Below are 27,326 nucleotides of genomic sequence, written 5' to 3'. Positions count from 1 at the left end.
CTGGGATTATAGGCATGTGCCACCACACCTGGCTAATATTGTATCTTTAGTAGAGATGGGGTTTCTACACGTTGGTCAGGCTGGTCTTGAACTCCCGACCTCAGGTGATCCACCTATCTCGGCCTCCCGAAGTGATGAGATTACAGGCGTGAGCCACCGCGCCTGGCTGCTTCTTAGCCTTTCTATCCTGATCTGTTTTACACCTTTTTTTTTTTCCTGTTTAGGTTTTAACCTTGGACAATTATTACAAGTCAAAAGAAATTATCTAGACAGTGGTATTAAGGGCCATTTTTTTACATAAAAAAACTAATCAACTAAACTAGTAATAAAACTATAAAACACTAAAAGTAAAAACTAAAAAAACCCCATATTGTCTAAATATTAAAAGTGTTTCTGTTTCACTTTGTTCTGAAACTATACACACATATATACACATATATACAAACTATACACACATATAGCTCAGGGACCGAGTGATGGGAAGAAGTTTTGTGTTTTGGCAGGGTTAGGACTTTAACCCCCTCCCTCCCCAATTTTATGTATGTAAGACAAAAAACTCAAAGAAAAATGGAGAATTACTTTTAGCCTAGTGCAAATTAAGAAAAAAAAAAAGAAAAAGAAACGAAAAGAAAATGGAGATTTAGAATTATGCACATTAGGGGTTCATGAAAATGCCTGTGATGCAAACGTTTGGAAACTGAGGTATCTCAACTGCATGAATGTTTCATAAAAGGCAATCTGGAGGGTCTGTTGTAAACCAGTGCCCTCCTGGCCGAAGGCGAGGGCTCACTCAGCCTCTTTCAGTCAGGGTTTCTTAGCCCCTCCCCTGGCCAGCTCTGAAGCCCAGACCCCAGAGGGGAAATAGATCTCGGACTTGGGGGTATCCCGAGAAAGAGCAAGAAAAATAGGGATCTTCCTTTTGTTGGTCTTCTTCTTCCAGTATATGCCCAAGTTTAAAGGACAAGAGAGAAAGGGGAGAGACGTGAAGATGCAGGAGAACTGGGACTCAAGAGAGCAGGCTGGGTGTGGGGCACACCTGCAATCCTAGCAATTCACAAGGCTGAGGAAGGACCCCTTGAGCCCAGGAGTTCGAGACCAGCCTGGGAAACATAGCAAGACCTCATCTCTACTAAAAAAATACATATATACATACATATGTGTGTGTGTGTGTATACATATATGTGTGTGTGTATATATATATGGAATATGGCCAGATGTAGTGGCTCACTCCTGTAACCCCAGCACTTTGGGAAGCTGAAGCAGGCGAATCACCTGAGGTCAGGAGTTTGGGACAAGCCTGACCAACATAGTGAAACCCCATCTCTACTAAAAATACAAAAATTAGCCAGGTGTGGTGGCATGTGCCTGTAGTCCCAGCTACTTGGGAGACTGAGGCAGGAAAACTGCTTGAACCCGGGAGGCAGAGGTTGCAGTGAGCTGAGACACCACTGCACTCCAGCCTGGGAGACAGAGTGAGATCCTATTTCAAAAAAATAAAAGAAAAGAAAAAATAAATTAAAAATTAGCCAGGTGTGGTAGAATGCACCTGTAGTCCTAGCTTATTTGGGAGGCTGAGATGGGCGGATCCCTCGAACCCAGGAGATTGAGGCTGCAGTGAGCTGTGATTGCGCCACTGTACTCCAGCCTGGGTGACAGAGCAAGATCCCATGTCAAAAAAAAAAAGAAAAAAGAAAAAAGAAAGAGACTCAAGAGAGCAGCTCCCTTTTGGTTGGGAGATGGGGAAGTAAAGGAGGGAGATTTTTCAGGCTTGCAAGGACAAAAACACAGTGATGAGGGGAGCTGGTGATGGGAGGAGCCAGGACCAGGAGAGGGCGCGGGGTCCAGAGCAGGGGCTGCCTGGATGCCTTCTGCAGGCAACAGGGATAGTGCAGTGCAGGTATGCCCAGATCAGGGCTCCCAGCCCCAGAATCTGCCTCTTGAGGCTCCAGGTTGGTCAGGCCACTGCCCAGCCTCCCCAAGGCCAAGAGGTATCCCCTCCATTTCATAGTTTGGAGGCATGAAGCTGGTCTGGTGACCCCAGAGAGTCATGCTCCTGAGAAGGGGTCTGTGCATCATGGAGTCTGGGTCCGTAATCTCACAGGTAAGCGGGGTCACAGATGGGATTGGCCCCAAATCTCCAGCTGGTGGCCACGTCCTTTCCACCACCCATCACTGCCTGCCATGGGCTTCTGCGATCAAAGGCCCCAGCAGTGCCTCATCAGCACACGCAGGGCAGGCCACAGTCGTCCCAACATATCATTAAGTGTTTATTTGCTCATGGGGTGGGCAGTTATTGAGTTTGAAGTACTTCACAATAGGAACTCGAGAAAGCGCCAGATCTCCGGAGGGTAGGGCCCAGTACATCATCACGACGTGGCCCTGAGGACCCGCACAGAGGACGCTTCTCACACCCAGCTGCAGTCCTCTCATTCTATGGCCAGCTAAGGACCGCCAGCCCCGCTCCCATGAGATGCTGGTCACGACTGTGCCTTTTAGCTGATGCTGAGTGTAGCAGAGCAATTGCATCCTGATGACTACTGTGGATATGACTCACAGCTGGGTTATGACATGGCTGGGCGGGGAGGGAGGGAGGGAAAAGGAGCTTGCCAGGATGAAGGCTTTGAGCAATGGCATTACTTACTCGAACAGCACCACTGCAAAAGACTGCACCAGGCGGTAGAAGGTTGCCTCGGAGACACACTTGGAGTTGCAGCGCTGTCCAGAAAGAGGCCAGACACATCAGTGAGGTTCGAGGTGACACAGGCCGCACTCAGCGAAGCTGCAGGCTTTCCACTCTCGAGCGATTCTAAACGCAGCTGGGATGGGGGCCCAGGATGGCTGCTGCCTCTGCACTACAGAACCCGCCCCTCCTGCCAGACTCGGGCAGAGTGCAGCCACCTGCACCTAACCATCCCTGGGCAGGGCACACCCAAGTGTTCCCCTCGGTGTCCTTCCCAGATTTTTCAAAGTAGGACCTTGTATACACCCACACACGGAAAGGTACAAGGGACAAAACCCCACAATGACAACGCTGGCTATTTCCAGACTGTGGATTTGTGGGTAACTAACTTCTCTTTGCTTATCTGCATTTTCTAATTTTTCCATGAAAAGTAAATAATTTCTGATGAAATACTTAAAAACTAAGAACTTAGGCCACTCAGGAAAAAAGAAGAACCTACTGGATATTTACAAAATTTAATTATTTCCTAAACTTCATTAATATACTGTTCTTCACATGGCTTTCATGGTCTTGAATTTTTTTCATATTTCTTTTTAACAAAAACCCAGTATTGTGGGTTAATAAAAATATGTATGCACGGCCAGGTGCGGTGGCTCACACCTATAATCCCAGCACTTTGGGAGGCCAAGACGGGTGGATCACGAGGTCAAGAGATTGAGACCATCCTGGTCAACATGGTGAAACCCCGTCTCTACTAAAAATACAAAAATTAGCTGGGCATGGTGGTGCACGCCTGTAGTCCAGCTACTCGGGAGGCTGAGGCAGAAGAATTGCTTGAACCCAGGAGATGGAGGTTGCAGTGAGCCGAGACAGCACCATTGCACTCCAGCCTGGGTAACAAGAGCGAAACTCTGTCTCAAAAAAAAAAAAAAAAAAAAATGTATGCACATAAAGCACATGCTTGCCTTTAAAAAATGAACTTTTCTGGAATTTCATGAAGTTGAAAGCCCAGTTTCTTACTCTTTCCATTAAAGTTTGATGTCCAAATGAGCTATTTCCTGTTTCTCACTATTCTTTTTTAATTTTTAGAGATGGGGGAAGGAGAGGGTGACTCACTATGCTGCCCCAGGCTGGTCTTGAACTCCTGGGCGCAAGCGATCCTGCCGCCTCGGCCTCCCAAATTGCTGGGAATACAGACATCAGCCACCGTGACCAAACTGCTTCTCACCATTCTAAACACTCCTTTTCAGAACATTTTTGGGTAAGTTTAACTTTTTTTTCTGTTGGGTCATTTCCCTTGACCCTTTTCTCCAGAGTGTCATTATAGGATAAGGTGAAATTTGTTATACATCAAGATTCTTCATAATTTGTTCTGTTAAGATTCTTCCTTGAGAGTAAATGCCCATCCTCCCCATCACCTCTCCCTTACCTGGGCACTCACGTATCGAGCAAACCACTCCCGGCCTTTTCCATTTTCACTGCTGCAGTACTCTCCAAACTTGGCTTTCTCCTCCTGGTCCAAGTCCTCTCTTTAAAAAAAAAAAAAAAAGAACAGAGGAGGTTAAAAAAAAAAAAAAAACCCTTTCAATCCCCTGGAGCCATAGTGGAAGAGCAAGGAGAAGGAACTAATGAAGTATTGCTCTCCAGCCAAGCACAGGCACCTGACTCCTGACTCAGCCTCCGGGCGGTCCCATGAGGAAAGGGTATTACTGTTATTTCAAAGGCGAGGAGCTGGCTTGGAGAATCATATGCCAGGCTGAGAGTGGAGAACCAGAGTTCCATCCAGGCTTCCTGGTTCCAAAGCCCATGTCCTTGCCCCTGCACTTCCTGACCCCTGCCTGGGGAGGTCTGAGCCTGGATAAGGGCATAAACCCTAACAGGTCTTGGTTCTCCAGCTTTCTGACTTCCCACTAGTTTTTGATGATGAAGTCAGCATGGAACTGGCCCCTGAAGCTGAGACTTCCTGAATTTTCTCTGTCTCAGCATACTGATGCCAAGTTCTGATGCCATGAAGAAAATCATCTCCCACTGATCAGCAGCGGGGTGCACACTCATCCTTCTGCATTTCCAGAGCAAGGCTGTTCATGGCTGGGACCATCCCCTGCTGTGTGTGTGAGGGATGGAGACTGGGGACTTCCACCCCGGTGTCACCACCACTAGGATAAATAACATACCCACCAATCTCAGGCCACTTCTCCTCACTCTTGGTAAGGGGCCAATACTCTTCCCCAAATTTAAAGACTCAAACATGAAGCAGAAGCCTGAAGATCACTTGGCTTATGCAACCTTCATTCATTCAGGGTTTTGTAGAGAACATCTTGGTTCTCATCTACTCTAAATACCAACATCAGATAAATGGGTATCTGCAGGCTTTTGCAGTAATTTCTGGAATGCTTGTGAAGATGCATCTGACTCAGGTGTCCGCATTCTGTATTGCTGACAGGCTACTGCAAATACAGACTGCCTTTCCTGGCAAATGAGCAAACTTCTGGGCATTCTCCCTTTTCATTAACCGGGGTGTGCTCAGAGAAAGCGCCCTCATCTCAGTGTTGGTCAAACTAAACAAGCAGGAAGCAACATCTGCTCTCCTCAAGTGCATTCAAATCAAACATCAATGCATTCTTATTTTGTTGATTTTTTTTTTTGAGACGGAGTCTCGCTCTGTCTTGCCCAGGCTAGAATGCAGTGGCAGAATCTCTGCTCAATGCAACCTCTCCCTCCCAGGATCAAGCGATTCTCCTGCCTCAGCCTCCCAAGTAGTTGGGATTGCAGGCGCCCACCACCACGACTGGCTACTTTTTGTGTTTTTAGTAGCCATGTGCTTTCATCATGTTGGCCAGGCTGGTCTCGAACTCCCGACCTTAGGTGATCTGACCACCTCTCAAAGTGCTTGATTACAGGTGTGAACCATCGTGCCCAGCCCATAAATGCATTTTTAGATAGTCAGACATTTGGATTGTCATACAATGGTTCCCTTTTCTAACCACATAGAAAACTGAGGCTGGTCTCCACCAAATGGAAAGCATGCATGAAAAGGGAGACATCAACCCTTGCCAGTATCCGTATGAGGGGCTTCAACCACAGTGGGAAACAATGGACTATGCATAGTCAAAAGGCAAAACTCCCTTTTTTTTTTGAGACAGAGTCTCCGTTTGTCACCCAGGCTGGAGTGCAGTGATATGATCATGGCTCACTGTAGCCTATGCCTTCCTGGCTCAAGTGATCCTCCCACCTCCGCCTCCTGAGTAGCCAGGACTATGGGTACATGCCACCATGCCCGCTAATTTTTGTTTTTTTTTGGGTTTTTTTGGTAGAGAAGGGGTTTCACTATTTTCCCAGGCTGGTCTCAAACTCCTGGGTTCAAGTGATCTGCCCGCCTCAGCCTCCCAAAGTGTTGAGAATACAGATGTAAGCCACTGTGCCTGGCCACAAATTCTAACTGCTTTAATTAGACTGGAAAACTTACCCTTGGCCAGTGCCTCTCAGACCCTGATGTGTGTATGAACCGTCTAATGACCTTATGAAAGGCACATTCTTACTCGGTGGGGCCTGGCAGGGCCCAAGACTCTGCATTTCCAACAAGCTCTCAGGAGATGCCAATACTGCTGGCCCACACCCAACAGAGCAGCAAGCCCATCTGTATCTAGTGTGCTGCTGTGAATGGCAGGAGACCCACAGTGCACACCGGAAACCCATGGCTCCAGGGTCTGTACGTGTCCTCCTTCCCGCCACTGAGATGTTGAGAGGCAATGAAGCGGGGAGGGAAAGATCAGGTCTATGCACAGATTCCCGCTTCTCAGTGGACGCCGCAGCCTCAGACTGTCCCTTCCTGCTGCTCCAGTTGTCAGCACTCTTATTTTACCCTCACGAACCACAAAAGAGAGGCCATCCAGAGGTGCAGGGGAGGGCCCCATGCAAACAGCGGCTTCAGAATCAGCCGCCGGCCAGTGTGGTAGCTCACCCCTGTCATCCCAGCACTTTAGGGGGTTGTGGCAGGAGGACTGCTTGAGGCCATGAGTTTGAGGCTGTGATGAGCTATGACTGCACCACTGCACTCAAGCCTGAGTGACAGAGTGAGACGCTGTCTCAAAAAAAAAAAATTAGCTGGACGTGGTGGCATGTACCTCTAATCCCAGCTCCTCGGGAGGCTGTGATGGGAAGACTGCTTGACCCCAGGAGGCGGAGGCTGCAGTGAGCCATGATTGTGTCACTGCACTCCAGCCTGGGTGACAGAGCAAGACCCTGTCTCTAAAAAAAAGAATCTGCTGATTATGAGCACATGAGTATGGGTAACCACAGCTTTATTATCTTATGTTGCCCCTATATTTAATTTCAGTGAATAACTACAACCTCTTAGCCAACTATAGCTCTGACACGGAGTGCTAGGGAGTGGCTAACCTACAAATGCTCAGGTGCAGAGCAAGTGCCCCTGTGTTTAGCTATGAAGAGCTGAGTGTGGCGGAGTGATCAGAGCAATGAGTAAGAAGGAAGAAGTGCTGACTGCCACAGAGACCACCCCTTCCAAAGCCTCACTTAAGAATGCATGGAACAAATTCGGGAACAACATGCATCAGAAAATAATAGAGCTGCCCCAGGCGCGGTGGCTCACGCCTGTAATCCTAGCACTTCGGGAGGCCGAGGCTGGCGGATCACGTGAGGTCAGGAGTTCGAGACCAGCCTGGCCAACAGGGTGAAACCCTATCTCTACTAAAAATACAAAAATTAGCTGGGCATGGTGGCAGATGGCTGTAATCCCAGCTACTCGGGAGGCTGAGACACGAGAATCGCTTCAACCCAGAAGGCAGAGCTTACAATAAGCTGAGATTGCACCACTGCACTCCAGCCTGGGTGACAAAGCCAGCCTCTGTCTCAAAAAAAAAAAAAGAAAAGAAAAAAATAAAACAAATGAACAGAAAATAATGGAGCTCACGGGGATGACGGGAACCTGTGAGCTGGGCACTCTGGAGCGCGGCCCTCCAGGGGTTCTCTGCACAGCTGCCCTTCCAAATCACCTGGGAGCCGCACATACTTTGACGCTGGACCTCACCCTAGAGAACTGATGTAACTGGTCTGGAGTGAAGTCCAGACTCGGGTATTCTTGAAATGTTCCCCACGTGGCTCTGTGTGCAGCCTGGGGTGGAGTGAGGCCCCTGCAGTGGTCATCCCTGGCTGATGAGGAAATGGAAGCTCTGGCCCCAGGTGGTACCCTGCGGGGAGGCAGAGCCAAGGGCAGGAGGCGGGTCCCCTTGGGCCCTGTGGCCACGCCAGGCTGTCTCGTCCACACGGGCCCCTTACCCTCCAGAGAAGATCTTCTCCACGTAGCCACGCATGAAGTCCCTGAGTGCCAGGGTCTCTTCATCCTGGGTAGATTCGGTGCTCTGGTTGGAGGAGAAGGACTCGTTGGAGGAGGAGCGGCGGTCCTGGTCCCAGGACGGGTGTGAGGGCGACTCGCCCATGTCATTTTCACTGTCCGCAGACTCAGTGGTCTCGCTCTCTGACGCGCCGTCCCCCAGGGAGCCATCCTTGTCCTGCAACGCAGGGGGCGGTGTCTCCAGGGAAGAAGAGGTGGGTGCTTCAGGCCCGAAGTCGATTAGGGAGCCCACGGGGACCTCCGGGGCCTCCATGGATGCAGGAGCTGCTGGGGAGGATGCCTGGAGGGGAGCCCGGCAGACTGGTGTCCCAGCTGCGTTAGCAGGAGTCCACCCAGCTCACAAGCCGCTGGTAACTGCGGGCCACTGCTGGCCACCAAGAATGAGTCCTTCGCAGCAGCTCACCTGGGCCTACGGCATCTGGAACGGAAACAGACACAGACGTTAGCGCCGATCCTCGATCACACACTCTCCTAAAGAGAGGAATCTCTGCTCTTCCAAAATTTGGGGTGCCATCATCTTCCTGCCGTCCACTTTACTGTTCAACACCTGCTACGTGGTAGGCCCTCAATAAATACTTGTTAAATAAATGAACAAAAAAACATGGACAGTCAGGATTTCTCCCAGCTCTGCAAACAGACTGTCAAGGCACTGCGTCTGCTGGCCTCTTCTCCGCTCCAGCCCCAAGACTGAGCCCGTCGCCAGGACAGAAAAGGCCCATCCTGGGCTGGAAACAGAGGATCACCGGGGACGATGCACCTGCCCACTTGCTGTCACTGGAATTGGTGGCTGTGGAAGAACCTACCTGCTGGGCAACAGACACCTCACCTCCTGGGATCCGACCTCCTCCTTCCTGGGCTCTGTTCTCATACAGACCATTCCCAGACTGTCAGAGATATATCCCCTCTCAGCATCCTTCTCGAACCTTCTGATGGTTGCTAAGCATGACAGTTGTCATCTGGACCTGTCCCCTCTCCTGGCACTGCAGCCACCCATGATGATGACACACCCCCTGGCTCCTCAGGCTGGGCAGCCCTCTCCTTCTCCACTCCCCTCCTCTTTCATCCGCCATTCCCACATGGAGTTCCATTCAAACCCTCCAGGCTCTGCCACGGCCGCATCTTCTGAGAAGCTCCACTCTGCTCCTATTCAAAATGAATGACTGATTCCTCCGCAGACTCTAGCAGTTTATACAGCCTCGTTTATCATTTTGCTGGCTTTACTGACAGACACCAGTATCTCTGTTTACCCGTAAAGCACATGCCCCTCCAGGGACATGAGGCCCTGGCACTGCTGTGGCCATGCTCTGTCCGGTGAGGACTCCTGACATGTATGTGTATGTTGCATGCTTGCTGAACAAAGCAACAGACCCGATCGAGAACATGCTCACAGGTCGGAGGAGGTGGCTACGTCAGTCACAGGGTGGCAGAGCTGGGATTCGAATCTTTGATTCTTTTTTTTTTTTTTTGGGGGGGGATGGAGTTTCGCTCTTGTTACCCAGGCTGGAGTGCAATGGAGCGATCTCGGCTCACCGCAACCTCCGCCTCCTGGGTTCAGGCAATTCTCCTGTCTCAGCCTCCTGAGTAGCTGGGATTACAGGCACACGCCACCATGCCCAGCTAATTTTTTGTATTTTTAGTAGATACGGGGTTTCAGCATGTTGACCAGGATGGTCTCGATCTCTTGACCTCGTGATCCACCCACCTCAGCCTCCCAAAGTGCTGGGATTACAGGTGTGAACCACTGTGCCCGGCCCTCAAATCTTTGATTCTAACCCAGGTCTCCTGGCTGCTGGTTCAGGAGGTACCAGGAAACCTTCCTCGCCAGTACAGAGGCAGATGGCTAAGGGGGAAGGGGACGCCCTCTTGACAGCCCCTCAGAGAAGAGCACACCTCTAACCTCAGCCCTGTCTCTATTAGACCCCAAAAATCTAGGGCAACGCCTGCCAGTGAGGTAGCTGTGAAACTGCTGAACTGAACGCATCTTCAGAGGACAATTCAATAGCAGAATGGCCTTTTCTGCCTCTCAAGAGCTTCATGCTCACCAATCAATTATGGATTCCTCCAAATTCCCCAGCCTGGGGTATTTTTAAATACCCTGGGTCAGAAGGAGAAAAGGCTGGCTGCGGGTCACCAGAGTGGTGAAGGGCATGTTCAGGGGAGTCCCACACAGCAAGCCTTGGTCCGGAAGAGAAGCACGACAGCTCAGAAGACCTTTCCAGCTCAGGACAGCAACAAGCGCCCTGGTGAGCTCAGAAGGCAGTGGCCACAGCTCAGGGGCTGGAGAGCAATGAGTGGCTGATCGGGGTCTCCCCGCGCCATCTGCGTCCCCGGCCAAGGTCCCTACTCTCTGATGGGTCCCTGGCTGAGGCATCAAGATTGGATCAGAGACCCAAGGCCCTTCCACAAGCACATTCTCACTTGCCAAAGAACAGAAAGCCACACCCACGGTAACATGCCTGGCATGAAAAACGAAAAACCACACACTAGGAAAACGTTTACAGTAAATGTGAGAGGACAATGGAGTCAGTGGTATCTGTATTACAAATTCACACAACTCTAAGAAATCTACATTCTAACAGCTACACAAACCACTCAAGTAGGCAAGGCACGCAAGACGAAATACAACTACAGGCCAGGTGCGGTGGCTCTCCGTCATCCCAGCACCTTGGGAGGCTGAGGCCGGTGGATCACCTGAGGTCAGGAGGTCAAGACCAGCTTGGGGACATGGTGAAACCCCGTCTCTACTAAAAATACAAAAATTAGCCAGGCTAATTAGACCCCCCGAGAGCGCTAAGAACTGGCTCAGGGAGGTTGGGGAGGCAGACCTCTAAGCTGAGACAGAAAGACGGAGAACCAGCATTGAAAAGACCCGAAGGTGACCCGGGCAGAGGGAACATGAAGCACACAGGCCCTGAGGTAACCGCTTTAGAAAGTTCAAGAACCGAGGAGGCCAGGGAGCCACTGCTCATGGGAGAAGAGGCCGCAGTGGTCTGTATTCTGGAGGGGTTTCCTCACCTCCTGCTGCAAGCCCCTCCGCCCCACTTCCCCCACCGCTTCCTCTCACCCCGCAGCCTCCAGCTGTAGAAGGAACTCACGAGATTGCCTGGTGTGGCTGCTCCGCCACGTCCCCATGGAGCCGTGCTCACACTGATTTCCCCAGCATCCCGGACAACCAGAGCTGTGGCTCTCTAGCAGGCTGGCCTTGGGCAATCAGACAAGGGCTCCCTGGGGGGGGAATGTGGAACTTTCCGTAAGTCTGCCCCTTGCCATCAACCTCAAGACACTCCTCTCTTTTAGTGTCCCCAAGAACCCCAAATGTGCTTCTCCTCTCACCCAGAGTCTGAGAAACCTCAGGCAACACACAACACACACAGCATCACACTATCACATGCGGTGGTGCGCGCCTGCAATCCAAGCTACTTGGGGGGCTAAGGCAGGAGAATCGCTTGAACCCAGGAGGTGGAGGTGGTAGTGAGCTGAGACCGCGCCACTGCACTCCAGCCTGGGTGACAGAGCACGACCCCATCTCAAAAAAAGAAAAAGAAAAGAAATACAATTAATAAAGGCTTAGACAATTCTTCAACCCATATGAATAACCACAATATAAAAATGCAAATTAAAGTCACAAGGTACCATCCTATACTAAATTAGCAAAAATTTAAAAACTATCTAAACACTGGTAAAGTTATGGTAAAATTAACATTCTCAAACATTGCTGGAATAGGGATAAATAGTACTTCAAAGGGCAATTTCTATCATTTGTATTTTTCTCTCTTCTGATTAAGGAATCCAAATGGTTGGAATTTATCCTAAGAAAATAATTCAAAACACTGAAAAACAGTTATGTGGAGAAAAAAGCTCAATGCAACAGTATTTATAATCCTGATTAACTGAGGAGGAGAACAGAAATAATATCTAAATATAGTAAAACGGGCCAGGCATGGTGGCGCATGCCTATAATCTCAGCACTTTGGGAGGCTGAGACAGATGGATTACCTCAAGTCAGGAGTTCAAGACCAGCCTGGCCAACAAGGTGAAACCCCGTCTCTACTAAAAATACAAAAATTTGCCAGGTGTGGTGGCGCATGCCTGTAATCCCAGATACTCAGGAGGCTGAGGCAGGAGAATCAGCTGAACCCGGGAGGTGGAGGTTGCAGTGAGCCGAGATCATGCCACTGCACTCCAGCCTGGGCAACAGAGTGAGACTCTGTCTCAAAAAAATAAAAAAAAAAAGTAGTAAAATGACAAATAAATGTTAAAAAGTCGATGCAGCAGTGATCAGTATATGATACAATCAGGAAAACGTTCACTTTCTAGTGAAGTGAACAGAACATCCTGCAGTTAACCAATGTTGACCGAATGCTGCTGCTTGTCATCCCTGTTCTGGGTGCTAGGAATTCTGGAGTGAGAGAAATTGAGTTTTACTCTAATTACAATCATGTATACATATGCAAAAGCAATGGGAAAGAACGTAGAAGTGTCTGCCGGTGCTGGCATGGCGTGATTTTCTCTTTCATTTTGTTCATTATCCTGACGATGCATGGCAAACACTCACAGTTTAGAGGCCAAAAGGAAACAGGTCACAGTATCTGGAAGCCGTTCAAGCGGTAGCAGGGCCGCATCTCTGCCCACACACAGGAGGTTCAAGATCAAGCTGCGGCTGGGCACAGTGGCTCATGCCAGTAATCCCAGCATTTTGGGAGGCTGAGGCAGGTGAATCACCTGAGGTCAGGAGTTCAAGACCAGCTTGGCCAACATGGCAAAAGCTTGCCTCTACTAAAAATGCAAAAATTAGCCAGGAGTGGTGGCAGGTACCTGTAATCCCAGCTACTCGGGAGCCTGAGGCAGAAGAATCTCTTGAACTGGGGAGGTGGAGGCTGCAGTGAACTGAGATCACATCACTGCACTACAGTCTGGGCAACCGAGCGAGACTCTGTCTCAAAATAAATAAATAAATAAATCAAGCTGGATGATTGTGGCTATTTCTGACCCAGCCTCAGGCACTCTTGGGCCGGTCAGATGCTCTCACAAGTCACCCTCTCCCAGAAGCCCTGAGAGCTTAGTGCCGACCTCCTCCGTGGGCTCAGCACAGAGGTGACATCACAGGAGAGGCACAAAGTGAGAAGCAGCAGATGGGTAGCAGGAAGGCCGGTCCTGCGCGCTGAACGGTGGCAGTTTGCACCACCCCATCCCCAGAGCCCTCAGCTCAGGGATCTCAGCCATCACAGCAGTGACTGTGTATGGACATGGCGGGAGAAGAAACCCCACCCTCTTCGTTTAGGAAGGAAAGGTCATCATGGGCCTCCAGGCAGGATAAGTGATGGCCACTGTCACATGGCAGGGTCACAGTCTCGGGTGCCTGCCTGCCTGGGCCAGCTGTCGAAAACAGAGTGGGTGGTCCAGCAGGGAGCCCACACTGCCCCCGCTCAGAGCCAGCCCAGTGCTGCTATTTGGGAACGCAGACCTAAGAGCATCAGATCTTCCACAGGTTTCTAAGGGATGCTGAAATCTCATTACGTGAAATCTTTCCATTTTTCAATACCGGTAACTAATTTAAATTTATTTCAAAACACTTTGAGGGTCAAAAAACCCATCTGTGGATTGCACCCCAGCCCATCTGCTTTGGTCTACATGCAAGGAGGTACTGAAGCCCACCTCAGGTCCCCAGACTCTGAGAAACGGCATTTTCGGCCACAGACGACCCTGTGTCACTGGAGATATGAACATGCTGGCCGCGGGCCTGAAGCACCGCAAAGCCCCCTGAGGTCACACTTTGCAATTGGCGTCGTAGCCCCCATGATGGAGGTTTCCCCAATCAAGTTAGGCTAAAACTCTAAGTCAACTTGTACCTTTCAAAGAGCCCTTTTGAGATTTTACAAACATCCATTCATTCTGCAAACGTGTGCTGAGCATCTACTATGCATCAGTTACTGTGCAAGGAGCTAGAAATACAGCTATGAGTGAGACCTTACGGGGCGTGTGGGGTGTGTGTGTGTGTGTGTGTGTGTGTGTGTGTGTGTGTGTGTGTACCGGGGCGGGGTGGGGAGACAGTCAACAGAATAAAAAACAAAACAAGAGCTTCTGCAGCACTAAGTGCTACGGAGATGATCTCAAAGTGACGGCCCTGAGTGGGCTGAGAAGTGGCTTCTTTGGACGGGGAGGTCGGGGAGGCAGACCTCTAAGCTGAGACAGAAAGACGGAGAACCAGCATTGAAAAGACCCGAAGGTGACCCGGGCAGAGGGAACATGAAGCACACAGGCCCTAAGGTAACCGCTTTAGAAAGTTCAAGAACCGAGGAGGCCGGGGAGCCACTGCTCATGGGAGAAGAGGCCGCAGTGGTCTGTATTCTGGAGGGGTTTCCTCACCTCCTGCTGCAAGCCCCTCCGCCCCACTTCCCCCACCGCTTCCTCTCATCCCGCAGCCTCCAGCTGTAGAAGGAACTCACGAGATTGCCTGGTGTGGCTGCTCCGCCACGTCCCCATGGAGCCGTGCTCACACTGATTTCCCCAGCATCCTGGACAACCAGAGCTGTGGCTCTCTAGCAGGCTGGCCTTGGGCAATCAGACAAGGGCTCCCTGAGGGGAGAATGTGGAACTTTCCGTAAGTCTGCCCCTTGCCATCAACCTCAAGACACTCCTCTCTTTCAGTGTCCCCAAGAACCCCAAATGTGCTTCTCCTCTCACCCAGAGTCTGAGAAACCTCAGGCAACACACAACACACACAGCATCATACGAGCATGCACCTGGATTGTCTCCCCTGTTAAAGTTCCAGTAAGGCAAGGTGGGGAGAGGCCAGGAAGAGTCCGGGCGAGGAACCCGAACACAGGTCAGCTGGATAACGAGTGCTCCTGACCCTATGTCATCCTCACGTCTTACAGCACCATCTCAGATGCTTGAGGAGGCATTTCTAGGTGTGGAACTGGGGGCCAAAGGGTCTGCACATTATCAAGGCTTGTGATGGGTATTGCCAAATTACCTTGCCAACATTCTGTCTGTGGCAATATATACTTGGTGAGCTTTTACCTGAGACTTTTCTTTTATTATTATTATTATTTTTTTTTTTTTGAGATGGAGTCTCGCTCTGTCGCCCAGGCTGGAGTACAGTGGTGTGATCTTGGCTCACTGCAACCTCCGCCTCCCAGGTTCAACTGAATCTCCTACCTCAACCTCCCAAGTAGCTGGGAGTACAGGCTCCTGCCACCATGCGTGGCTAATTTTTGTATTTTTAGTAGAGATGGGCATTTCACCATATTGGCCAGGTTGCTCTCAAACTCTTGACCTCAGGTGACCTACCTGCCTCAGCCTTCCAAAGTGCTAAGATTGCAGGCATGAGCCTGCACCCAGCTTTTTTCTTTCTTTTCTTTTTTTTTTTTTTTGAGATGGGTTCATACTCTGCTGCCCAGGCTGGAGTACAGTGGTGCAATCTCAGCTCACTACAGCCTTGACCTCCCAGGCTCAAGTGATCCTCCTGTCTCAGCCTCCTGAGTAGCTGGGACTATAGGTATGCCCTACCATGCCTGGCTAACTTATTATTATTATTTTATTTATTTATTTATTTGTAAAGGTGAGGTCTCGCTATGTCGCCCAGGTTTGTCTCAAACTCCTGGGCCCAAGCAGTCCTTCCAACCTGGCCTTCCAAAGTGCTGGGATTACAGGCGTGAGCCACCTGCCCGGCCTGAACCTTCGTTTCAGCTGTAAGGTGGAAACATCACTTAACCCCAGCCTTGGAGCTGGTCTCTGTGTGTTGCTCCAGCTGTCCGTGCACGGTGCTGTGCAGGAAGGGCAGGTGCACTGTGGAGGCGGGCACCGGAACCCGAGACACCACTCGTGTCTCTGAGGGAGGCCTGAACTTCCCTCCTCCCCATCCCTCTGATTAAGGTACCTGGTTTGCTGACTCCCTGGTGGCCCAAACGAGGAAAAACTTGCCGCTTTGTCCTTGAGTCTCAGCTCCATCACAAATCAACATAAGAAAGCCAAGCAGGGTGGCTCATGCCTGTAATCCCAGAACTTTGACAGGCTGAGGTGGAAGGATCACCTGAGGTCAAGAGTTCGAGACGAGCCTGGCCAACATAGTGAAACCCTGTCTCTACTAAAAATATAAAAATTAGCCAGGCGTGGTGGTAGGCACCTGTAATCCCAGCTACTTGGGAGGCTGAGGCACGATAATCACTTGAGCCCAGGAAGCAGAGGTTGCAGTGAGCCAAGATAGCACCACTGCACTCCAGCCTTGGCGAAAGAGTAAGACTCTGTCTCAAAAAACATAAGAAACAAACAAACAAAAAATCAAAATGGGAAATCATTTGAATCTGTACCCCAGTTTCCTCTTTGAAAAATGTGAGGCCAGGTGTGGTGGCTCATGCCTGTAATCCCAGCACTTTGGGAGGCCAAGGCAGGTGGATCGTGAAGTGAGGAGTTCAAGACCAGCATGGCCAAGATGGTGAAAACCCGTCTCTAGTAATAACACAAAAATGAGCCGGGCGTGGTGGTGTGCATCTGTAGTCCCAGCTACTCAGGATGCTGAGGCAGAGAGTTGCCTGAACCCAGAAGGTGGAGGAGGCAGTGAGCCGAGATCATGCCACTGCTCTCCAGTCCAGGGGACAGAGCGAGACTCTGTCTCAAAAAATAAACAAATAAATAAAATTAAAATGTGACTGTGAATTGCTCTTTTCCCTAATCAGTAGGATTATCACAGTAAGTGAGGCACTATATGAAGGGCCTTAGAAGAAACAAGTTAGAGAAACGTGTTATGGTCCTCCCGGCTCAAGGGGCAAAGCTGAAGACGTCCCCCGGCTGTGCTCACGAGACCGCTCAGAGGAGACATCGGCGACACTCGTATCAGAGTAGTTCATACCTTTCAAGGAGCAGAACTACACACAACACTGCATTCTGAAAGACTTCACACTGCCGGGGCAGCACTGTCGCCTTCACTCTCAGTTCGGAGATGAGAAATGTGGGGCTGGAGGGGAGGGGTGTATGCGGGGATCACCTCCAAGCAGACCTTGTGTGTGATAGCATCTCAGGCATCATGCTCAGCCTCGGGCACCCGACTCTTTCTGGAGCCATCTTAGCTGGATATTGCCTCCTATGACTAGAGGAGACAGCCTGGCTCTGGGGGAACCCCAAATCCTCACTGCACAAGGCACAGCTCACGGGGCTGGGAATGCTTTTAAACTAGGGTTGTGGTTCCCAAATTGGCACCAGGGTACCCCCAGAACACCTAAGCAACCTTACAGAGGTACCACAGGATAGGTGAGTTTTTCGAGGGAAACACGGCAATACTGGATACCTGCAAGAGAGCACATTACTAGCTTGAAGCAGTTCACTTCCACCATGAGGTCATGCTTATTTGTCTTTTGAAGACAGCCCATCTGAGCCAGAGAGAGATTTTTGGCTGTTTGGGTCTACTAAGCAACAGGTGGTCTAATAGTTGGTCCAACAGTCCATGTCAAGTCACAGGAAATGTCGCTGTGTCCTTTTAGATGTCAATGTGTTTGGGTTGCTGTCCAGACACAGATTCATGCTCAGTCGATATGGATCTAGAGCAACTACGGGACAGTGGAATCAGCCAAATTCATTACTGCAGCTGGGCAATGGATTTAGTTGAGTTTCCTGGCAGCCAAAGCAAAAAAGAAAAGCATCCTGGGTCAAAATATTCTCTTGATTCTCACAAATTCATCTGCAGAATAGTTATTTTCAGATACTGAATTCAGACATGCATTTGTCAGGAAGGTCCTCATATGCAATGACACTGATTAGCCACTGCAACTGGCTAATTTTATGTTTTTCGTATAGATGGGGTTTTACCATGTTGGCCAGGCTGGTCTCGAACTTCTGACCTCAGGTGATCCACTCGCCTTGGGCTCCGAAAGTGCTGGTATTACAGGTGTGAGCCAGCACAGCCAGTCGAAACAGGCATTTTTTTAAATGACTCAAAAAAGCTGAAGGCATACATGAAATCAATTCGGTACAGGTATTTGTCTGGCTGGACCTCGCTGCTAGGTGAAGGGACAAGCTCCCCGATCCATGAGACATGACAGTGAACATGCCCGTGAGGGTACCTCTCCCTCCACTGCCAGATGTCTCAAAAGGGCTCTGACAACTGTCGGACCACAGGCCATTCACGCTTGAATTCTCTGAAGAGGACCCGAAGTGCCAACATTCTGATTTGATGACCAAAATAGCATCCATGTGCTGTAGTCACCAGCGAGGGAGAACTGTCATTCTGCCATGAACATAAGAGCCTGGCTTTATTCCCTCAGACACAGCAGCAGCATCTTAGCCAGCTGTAGGGGCTCCTCCTGTGGGGAGCACTGCCCAGTGAAGACAAAAATGTCAGGGTCACCAATGAGGAGGGTGGAGGGGGGCAGCACCAGCCCATACCAAGCTGTGTGCAGACACGCCAGGTCCCGCACAGAATGGCCTACTCACACGTGCTGTCTTGAGAGGCAGGCTCAGCACCATAGGAAAGTGAAAAGAGAGACAAAAAAAAAAAAGAAGAAGGAAAAAAAGAGGCAGCCTCTCCAACAGACATCCTCTGAACCGGGCACTGGCACATGGGCTACGCTCTAGCTGACTGTCCCTCTTCATGACCCAGGATTGAAGATCTCAGGACGATATTCCAACACAGGCTCCCTGGGAGTCAGGAGTCTTGTCTGATTTCTTCACTGCCAGGCCCATAAGAGACGCTCAGTCAATGTTCTTAGTTAAAAACTCACAGTGCAGCAAAGGTGAGTTTGCTGCATTTGAACTGCTCCTTCCTCCATGCCTGCCTTAGTTAGCAAGGTCAGCTGCTCAGTCCAGTCACTGGGGTCCCAATCACACCCCACACTTCTTCCCGTTGCCCTGTACGCTCAGTGATGGGAGAGAAGCAGTTTAAGGAAGACTGTCAGGAAAATGCCCTGCTGCTGATTTATTTTGTAACTAAAAGGAGAAAAAACTATAGGACCCTTTACTGATCTTTTGATCAATAAAATGCATAAGCCTGGACTCGAAGCCATTCTTCCAAGCTGCATGAAAGTATACACAGCACAATTTCTGACCACAGTGGGTTTACAAAATAACCAGGAGGCAGAGAAAAACGCATTGAACAATTTAACTGACTCAAGGCAAACATGCTTTCTGTGGAGGTGCTATGTATAGGACACTCTGCAAACAAGAGCAATTTACAGACTCAATCTTCAGACACTGCACACCCAGTAGGAAGAATAAGATGAGTATCTCGGCCAGGCGCAGTGGCTCTTGCCTGTAATCCTAGCACTTTGGGAGGCTGAGGTGGGAGGATCACTTGAAGCCAGGAGTTCATGACCAGTGTGGGCAACAAAGAGAAATCTTGTCTCTACAAATACTTAGAAAATAGTTAGCCGAGCATGCACATATAGTCCCAGCTACCCGAGAGGCTGAGGCATGAGGACCCCTTGACCCCAGAAGTTCAAGGCTACAGTGAGCTATGAGTGCGCCACTGCATTCCAACCCGGGCAACAGAGTGAGACCTTGCCTCAAAAAAAAAAAAAAAAAAAAGACAAGTATCTAAATAAGCAGGCAACCGGGCAGAGGGGGCCAGCACCGTAACCAGTGAACAAAGGGCTGCCGGCGAGGGGGCTCGGAGGAGTGCAAGAGCACACCCAATGGCAAGGACATTCTCAGGGAAGAGCTGGGCAACTGTGTCTTGGAAGGATGGGTGGGTTTTAAGTGGAGCCGGGAAGGGAGGCTTTCCTGGAGAGAGACCCACACGGAGAAAGTCAGGCATTTCCCATCGGGTGGGCTGTGAAGCCACGCTGGCTCCCTCTGGCTGCTGTTCTGACGACGGAATGAGCTACCGCTACAGGGTGGCACAACCGGGAACTTACTGACCGGCTGGTCCTGACCTAACTTCCAGGGCATTTGAAAGACTTCTTATGGCCCCCTAGGAGGGGGCCTCAGAAAGGCGGGCTTTTCTAATACTGCACTGATTGGAAAGAGCCAACAGTGGGAGGCTTAGGAAGGCACGGGGCCCTACCGCAGTTGAGGACCTATGTTCGGGATCCTGGAACCCCACTGCAGACTCATGCCATCCATCACAACCAACTGCCAGCTAGCCTGAGTTCAAGGTGCCTGCTGGGACATGCTTGTCACATGGACAGGAGAAACTGCCGTGGCTTCCAGGAGGGCCTGGGCTGAACCAGAGGCACAAGCAAAGCACAAAACCATTTGGAGCACAGAGACGGGCTGAGCTGCAGAACTGGCAAGGCCAGGAGGGAGACCCAGGGAGAGACGGGAGGGAAAGAAACGGCACAGACTGCCCTGCAGCGCCACGCAAGCACCAGCTCAGAGGTCTGGGTGGGCCCGAGAGCCCGCGCTTGTTGGGAGGCTGGCTCCCAGCACTCGGCTGTGGCACTGATGAATTGCAACTCACAGTCTTTACAGAGGAACTCTGTGAATCACGACTTCTCATCTCTGAGAAAACTAAGATAACAGGCTGGGGGAGAGGTGAGAAGAAGGGCAAATGTAAACCTCATTTCAAAAGGAGAAGGTGGTGGATTCTGTGCAATAGATGAAGTAAGATATCCATGTCAGGTAAGTATCTAGAAAGAGGTCACCAGCACGACGCTCTGCAAGCACCAAGAAGGGGAAGTGGTGACGGCTGAGGTCAGGAGCTGGTGTCAGACTGAGCCCTGCAGTTGTTTGTGTGTGTCTGTTATAGACTCAAAGATCAAGAGAGATCGTCCCGTCCTGTAGAACGAAGAATAGTACACTGGGTTTCAGCAAGGGACTTAAACACATTTTCTGTCTTTGAAGACAAGACAGAAAAACATGGCCTGAACAAAGTGTAATTAGATGGATTTAGAAACGTATTTCATTATCCTGAAATGCATCTTATTTTCTTTTGTACTCTAAGATATCTGAAATCATATGTGTCTTATCACTGCTCCAAATCAGCCTATCACGTACTGTCTGGAGACAAGAATGGACACTCCTTTTCTATTTTTAAGCAATCAAAACACACACACACACACACACACACACACACACACACACAGACACACACAGAGGCTGGGGACGGTGGCTCATGCCTGTAATCCCAGCACTTTGAGAGGCCGAGGCGGGAGGCTCAGTTCAGTCTAGGAGTTTGAGACCAGCCTGGGCACAGAGTGAGACTCTGCCTCTACAAAAAAATAAACAAAATTAGCTGGGTGTGGTGGCACATGCCCGTAGTCCCAGCTACTCAGGAGGTGGAGGTGGGAGGATTGCTTGAGCCCAGGAGTCAGAGGTTGCAGTGAACCGAGATTGCACCACTGCAACCCAGCCTTTGTAACAGAGTAAGACCCTGACTCAAAGATAAAATAAAATCCAAAAAGTGCCTAAATCATAATGATGCTGCTCAATGAACCCTCACAAAGTGAATATGCCTATGCAACCACCATCCTCGCCAAGACGGAGAACACTGACATCCCCTTTAGGCCTCCCCAAAGGTAAATGGATGGCACAGTTTGGGAAGGGCACACTGCTGGTGACAGGATGATACCATAGAAACATGGATTTCGGCCGGGTGTGGTGACTCATGCCTGTAATCCCAGCACTCTGCGAGGCTGACGACAGTGGATCATTTGAGGTTAAGAGTTCGAGACCAGCTTGGCCAACACGGTGAGACCCTGTCTCTACTAAAAATACAAAAATTAGCCAGGCATGGTGGCGTGTACCTGTAGTCCCAGCTAGTCAGGAGGCCGAGGTAGGAGAAGTGCTTGAACTCGGAAGGCGGAGGTTGCAGTGAGCCGAGATTGCGGCCATTGCACTCCAGCCTGGGCAACAGAATGAGACTCCATCTCAAAAGAAAAAAAAGAAAGCAACATGGATTTCAATGGCACTGAGATAACTTCAGAAATATGGGCCTCTGAATGTGAAGAAGCTTTTGAAGTATTTTAAACAATTTATGTTGCTTATATTTTCTTCTTTATTATGGACCAAGTGATACATGATAATAATCTATGTCTAAGTGATTCTAAATGACATTCTTTCAATAAGGATAGAATAAAAATTCTAAGTGACAAGAAAACATGCAATAGTTTAAATGGCAGTGTTTAATCTTCATTTTTAAGACAGTGGCTCACTCTGTCACCTAGGCTGGAGTGCAGTGGCACAATCATAGCTCACTGCAACCTCCACCTCCTGGGCTCAAGTGATCCTCTCACCTTAGCCTCCTGAGTAGTTAGGACTGTAAGCATGTGCCTCCACACCCAGCTGATTAAAAACAATTTTTTTGTAGTGACAAGGTCTCACTATATTGCCTAGGCTGGTTCTGAACTCCTGTGCTCAAGTAATCTTTCTTAGTAATGTATAAAATAAAGATGAATCTTAGAATTGATGAGTTGTTAAGTTTGATAAATCATGATAGCTGAGTTGCCTTACCCAGAGAGTCAACTTGGAAGGATGTCTCTATCCCTAACGGGGCAAACTCTAGTCCAGGCCTATTCTCACATGCTTATTAATTATTCAGATATGAATGCAAATAACATGTTGATAGAGAATGTGGGGAACATGAAACCAAGAGATATAGTTAACTTACAGAATGACACAATCGAGACCCAGAAAAATTTTGGCAGACTGCAGCAATGTGCTGGGTCTAAAAGATGCTTCTGGCTAGGAAATTCATTCATTCACTAAGCATTTGCTGAGTACCTTCCGTGTACCAGGCATGATGCAGAAACAACACGGTATCTGCCCTCCAATAACTCATAAATGATCAGAGAGTTTGTCTAAAACTTTGATCCAGGTTGGGCGCAGTGGCTCATGCCTGTAATCCCAGCACTTAGGTAGGCTGAGGTGGGTGGATGACCTGAGGTCAGGAGTTTGAGATCAGACTGACCAACATGGTAAAACCCCATTTCTACTAAAAACTACAAAAATTAGCTGGGCGTGGTGATGGGCACATGCAATCCCAACTACTCGGGAGGCTAAGGCAAGAGAATGGCTTGAACCCAGGAGGCGGAAGTTGCAGGGAGCTGCACTCCAGCCTGGGTGAAAGAACGATACTCTGTCTCAAAAAATGGATACATAAAAATCTGATCCGAAGTCACACAAGCACAATACTGGCAGGCAGCTCGCTGCTTGATGGTGCTCTCACTGAGTCAACACGTTTGGAGCTAACAAAAACAACAAACTCTGAACTGATCTTCAGATGCATGGACAAAAGCACCGGACCCCAAACCACAGTGATGTCACTCACTCTGCTTCTGCTGATCAGAATGCTCCTGGAACATTCTGTTCAATTCCACGCCTCAGGAGAAATGATCAATGTTCCACAGCAATACCGTGATTAGCCACGTCCAAGAATCTATACTGTTATCCTCAATCCTTAAGCCCAAAGAAACCCATTAGGATCCATCGTTTTATTTATATTTATTTATTTATTTATTTATTTATTTATTTGAGACAGGTTTTTGCTCTTGTTGCCCAGGTTGGAGTGTAATGGCACAATCTCAGCTCACTGCAACCTCCGCCTCATGGGTTCCAGCGATTCTCGTGCCTTGGTCTCCTTAGTAGCTGGGATTACAGGTGCCTGACACCACACCTGGCTAATTTTTGTATTTTTAGTAGAGACGGGGTTTCACCATATTTGCCAGGCTGGTTGCGAACTCCTGACCTTAGGTGATCCACCTGCCTCGGCCTCCCAAAGTGCTGGGATTACAGGCGTGAGCCACCACATCTGGCCAATGCATCATTTTAAAAAGGATAACCTTATGAAGGCATTTTAATTTAATAAGTGCTTGTCATACTTAAAAAATGATGAAAGGAGGCCAGGCACAATGGCTCATGCCTGGAATCCCAGCACTTGGGGAGGTGGGGGCAGGAGGATGGCTTGAGCCCAGGAGTTTGAGACCAGCCTGGGCAACACAGCAAGACACCATCTCTTAAAAAAAAATGATGAAAGGGAAAAGGCAAGAGCTACCAAGAATCCGGAGAGCATCCAAAGAAATCCCAAACAAAGCCCGCCAGTATTGTTAGGGAGTCTAATCACCATATCACACAAGCCAGGGTGAGAAAGTTGAAATTTACCATGGGGGTAACTAACATAGGAGACAAGACAGTGATCCTTTTTTTTTTTTTTTGACAGAGTCTTGCTCTGTCGCCAGGCTGGAGTGCAGTGGGTGATCTCGACTCACTGCAACCTCTGCCTCCTGGGTTCAAGTGATTCTCCTGCCTCAGCCTCCGAAGTAGCTGGGATTACATGTGTGCACCACCAAGCCCGGCTGATGTCTGTATTTTTAGTAGAGACGGGGTTTCATCATGTTGGCCAGGATGGTCTCGAACTCCTGACTTCGTGATCCAACCACCTCAGCCTCCCACAGTGCTGGGATTACAGGCATGAGCCACCATACCTTGCCAGGACGGTGGTCTTTAAGCGTGTTGAGAGTTGCTGTGCAACGAGGAGGCAGATGGTATGATTCTACGTGGCTCGGAGCGGGAGCTGAGTCTGCCAGTGAGTCCCAGCACGGCTGCAGCCACCACCAACCGGAACCGTCCTCTGGAGGCTCCTTTTGGGGGAAGTGGGGATGGGAATGGGGATCTCTGCTTGTTAACAGGTTATTAACAGGGAGAGGCCATTGGACCTCTAGGGTTTCCTGCCATTTCCCTCCTGAGATAACGTTTTACAAAGCTTAATGCGGTTCGTCTCCACTAAAACTGTCATAACGGTTATATCCAAAGATAGGTCCTATTTTATGACCTCCGGGAAGAGGAAAACAACTAAATTTGGTTCACGGTTCACAGGAAAAAGAGATAAGGGGCCATCTGCTGGTTCCCCAACCCAGTGGGAGAATAAAACGTGTTAAGTTCTCCACAAAGATGACCTCACAAAAGTATGGCTTCAACTGAGTCCTTTTTCTTCCTTTTTTAAAAGACAGGGTCTCACTCCGTCTCCTAGGCTGGAGTGCAGTGGTACAATCATAGCTCAACGTTAACCTCAAATTCCTGGACTCAAGTGATCCTCCCACCTCAACCTCCCAAGTAGTTGCACCTGGCTAATTTTTTTTAACAATTTTTTTGTAGAGATGGGGTCTTACTGTGTTACCCAGGCTGGTCTCAAACACCTGGGCTCAAGTGATCCTGCCACCTTGGCCTCCTGAAGTGCTGAGATTATAGGCATGAACTACTGCACCTGACCCACTGGGTCCATCTGTAAACCCTTGTGAAGGGTGGGCTCTGTGCTAAGTGCTGGGGACACGGCTGGCAGTGCAGGGGACACTCCCCATGGCACGGAGCACACAGTACTGCCACTGCCTTCCTTGACTCAGCAACAGTGCACAAGGCTCCAAAACAAACCCTACTCTAGCACACTGCTGAGAAACAAGGGGCTGAGTCAGCCCCCAGTGGATCAGGGAGGGAGGAAAAGGAATTCCGTGGTTATAAATCAACAGCTCAGCCGGGGGCGGCAGCTAATACCTGTAATCCCAGCACTCTGGGAAGCTGAGGCAAGAGGCTCACTTGAGGTCAGGCAGACCAGCGTGGCCAACATGGTGAAACCCCTTCTCTACTAAAAATACAAACATTGGCTGGGCGCAGTGGCTCACGCCTGTAATCCCAGCACTCTGGGAGGCCAAGGTGGGCCAATCATGAGGTCAGGAGTTTGAGGCCAGCTTGGCCAGCATGGTGAAACCCCATCTCTACTAAAAAAAAAAAAATTAGCCGGACATGGTGGCCTGTGCCTGTGGTCCCAACTACTCTAGAGGCTGAAGCAGGAGAATTGCCTGGACCTGGGAGGCGGAGGTTGCAGTAAGCTGAGATCGCGCCACTGCACTCCAGCCTGGCAGAGTGAGATTCCATTTCAAAAAAAAACAATAAGAATAAAAATCAATCAACCAATCAACAACTCCTCCAGAGTAGGAGTCTTTGAAATTTCTTGTTTCTTCAAAAGTTGTTCTAAGTCCCAACTCCAGTCACCTCACACAAGCACCTAGATGTATACTTCGCACCTTAGGCATTGTTTAATTGGTCCTAAGTAATTCCTGAGTTGAGGGTTGGGCCCTCGAGTTTCAGGCACTGAGACTGATGGGTTTCAGCACGGGCTGATGGATTGTTTACCATCAGCTATCACCATTGACTGAGCTGGTCCCACTACAACCCGGTGTTAGAATCCATCTCAAGGCACGGCCTCCCTGGGTGACCAGCTGCACTTCTTTCACCAAAGGAGCCAATGGCCGACTCTGGGACAGCTGAATTCAATTCGAATAGAGACGGACCTGGCTTTCCATTCTTTCCTGTAAATTGGCAAGATAAACGTATATTGCCCGAACCCCTTGGCATGGAGACGGTGGCACTAAATTACTGGACTGGGAGAGGCTCCCTAAAAGATGCAGGACTCAGGCTTTAAGAATGTAAATGAGGCCAGGCGCAGGAGTTCAAGACCAGCCTGGCCAACATGGTGAAACCTCGTCTCTACTAAAAATACAAAAAATTAGCCAGGCGTGGTAGCAGGCGCCTGTAATCCCAGCTACTCAGGAGGCTGAAGCAGGAGAATCACTTGAACCCAGGAGACACAGGTTGCGGTGAGCCAAGATCGTGCCACTGCACTCCAGCCTGAGCAAGACTTCGTCTCAAGAAAAAAATATAAAAAGGAATGTAAATGAGGCCATTCTGGCACTGCTGTAAAGAAATACCCAAGACCGGGTAATTTATAAAGAAAAAGGTTTTAATTGGCTCCACAGGCTGTGCAGGAAACACGATGTTGGCATGTGCTTGGCTTCTGGGGAGAAACTTATGAACACAGTGGAAGGCCAAGAGGGAGGAGCCAGGTCTTACATGGCAGGAGCTGGAGCAAGGGAGAGAACGAGGGGAGATGCCATGCGCTTTTAAACAAGCAGATCTCATGAGAACTCACTCACAATCTCCAGGACAGTGCCAAGGCGGATGGTGCTAACCATTCATGAGAAATTTGTCCCCATGATCCAATAGCCTCCCACCTCCAACACTGGCGAGTACAATTCGACTTGAGATGTGCGGGGGACGCAGATCCAAACAGTATCAGAACCCAAGGTAGCTGAGGGGGGATGGAACCAACCTCCATTCTCCTTGGGCTTGGTGGTTGGCTCCCAGTGGGCCCAAGAAGGGCCGAAGCTAAGAGCTGTGTGCCAAGGACACCTGAGCCTCTGTGGGAGGAAAGACTGGCAAATTCTCCTGGATCCAGGGATGGCCTGGTGGGCCACAGTGAGCCCTCTGCTCAAGAGCCAATAGAATCTGTACCCGCCTACCCGTGACACCTGCCGTCTCTGGCTGGGGGCCAAGGTGCTCTGCAATCTGGAGCTG

At 49.6% G+C, this 27,326-nt stretch overlaps 1 protein-coding gene across 3 annotated transcripts in view; it reads right to left on the bottom strand.

The window, feature by feature from the left end:
- KIAA0513 (KIAA0513 ortholog) overlaps positions 1 to 27,326 on the bottom strand; it is a 63,171-nt gene that overhangs the window by 15,690 nt on the left and 20,155 nt on the right. For all 3 annotated transcript variants that reach the window (XM_012466112.2, XM_012466110.2, XM_012466111.2), the window contains exons 2-4: positions 7,976 to 8,469; positions 4,110 to 4,209; positions 2,642 to 2,715 (exon numbers count right to left, since the gene is read on the bottom strand). In XM_012466112.2, the coding sequence (XP_012321535.2) occupies positions 2,642 to 2,715; positions 4,110 to 4,209; positions 7,976 to 8,304 (503 nt within the window). In that variant the 5' untranslated portion in view covers positions 8,305 to 8,469. The remainder of the gene's footprint in view (positions 1 to 2,641; positions 2,716 to 4,109; positions 4,210 to 7,975; positions 8,470 to 27,326) is intronic.

This window comes from Aotus nancymaae, unplaced genomic scaffold (genome assembly GCF_030222135.1).
Source record: "Aotus nancymaae isolate 86718 unplaced genomic scaffold, 86718_ANA_hifiasm-v0.15.2.pri h1tg000030l, whole genome shotgun sequence".
NCBI classification, from domain to species: Eukaryota; Metazoa; Chordata; class Mammalia; order Primates; family Aotidae; genus Aotus; species Aotus nancymaae.
This window is presented reverse-complemented; position numbering and strand designations above follow the sequence as displayed.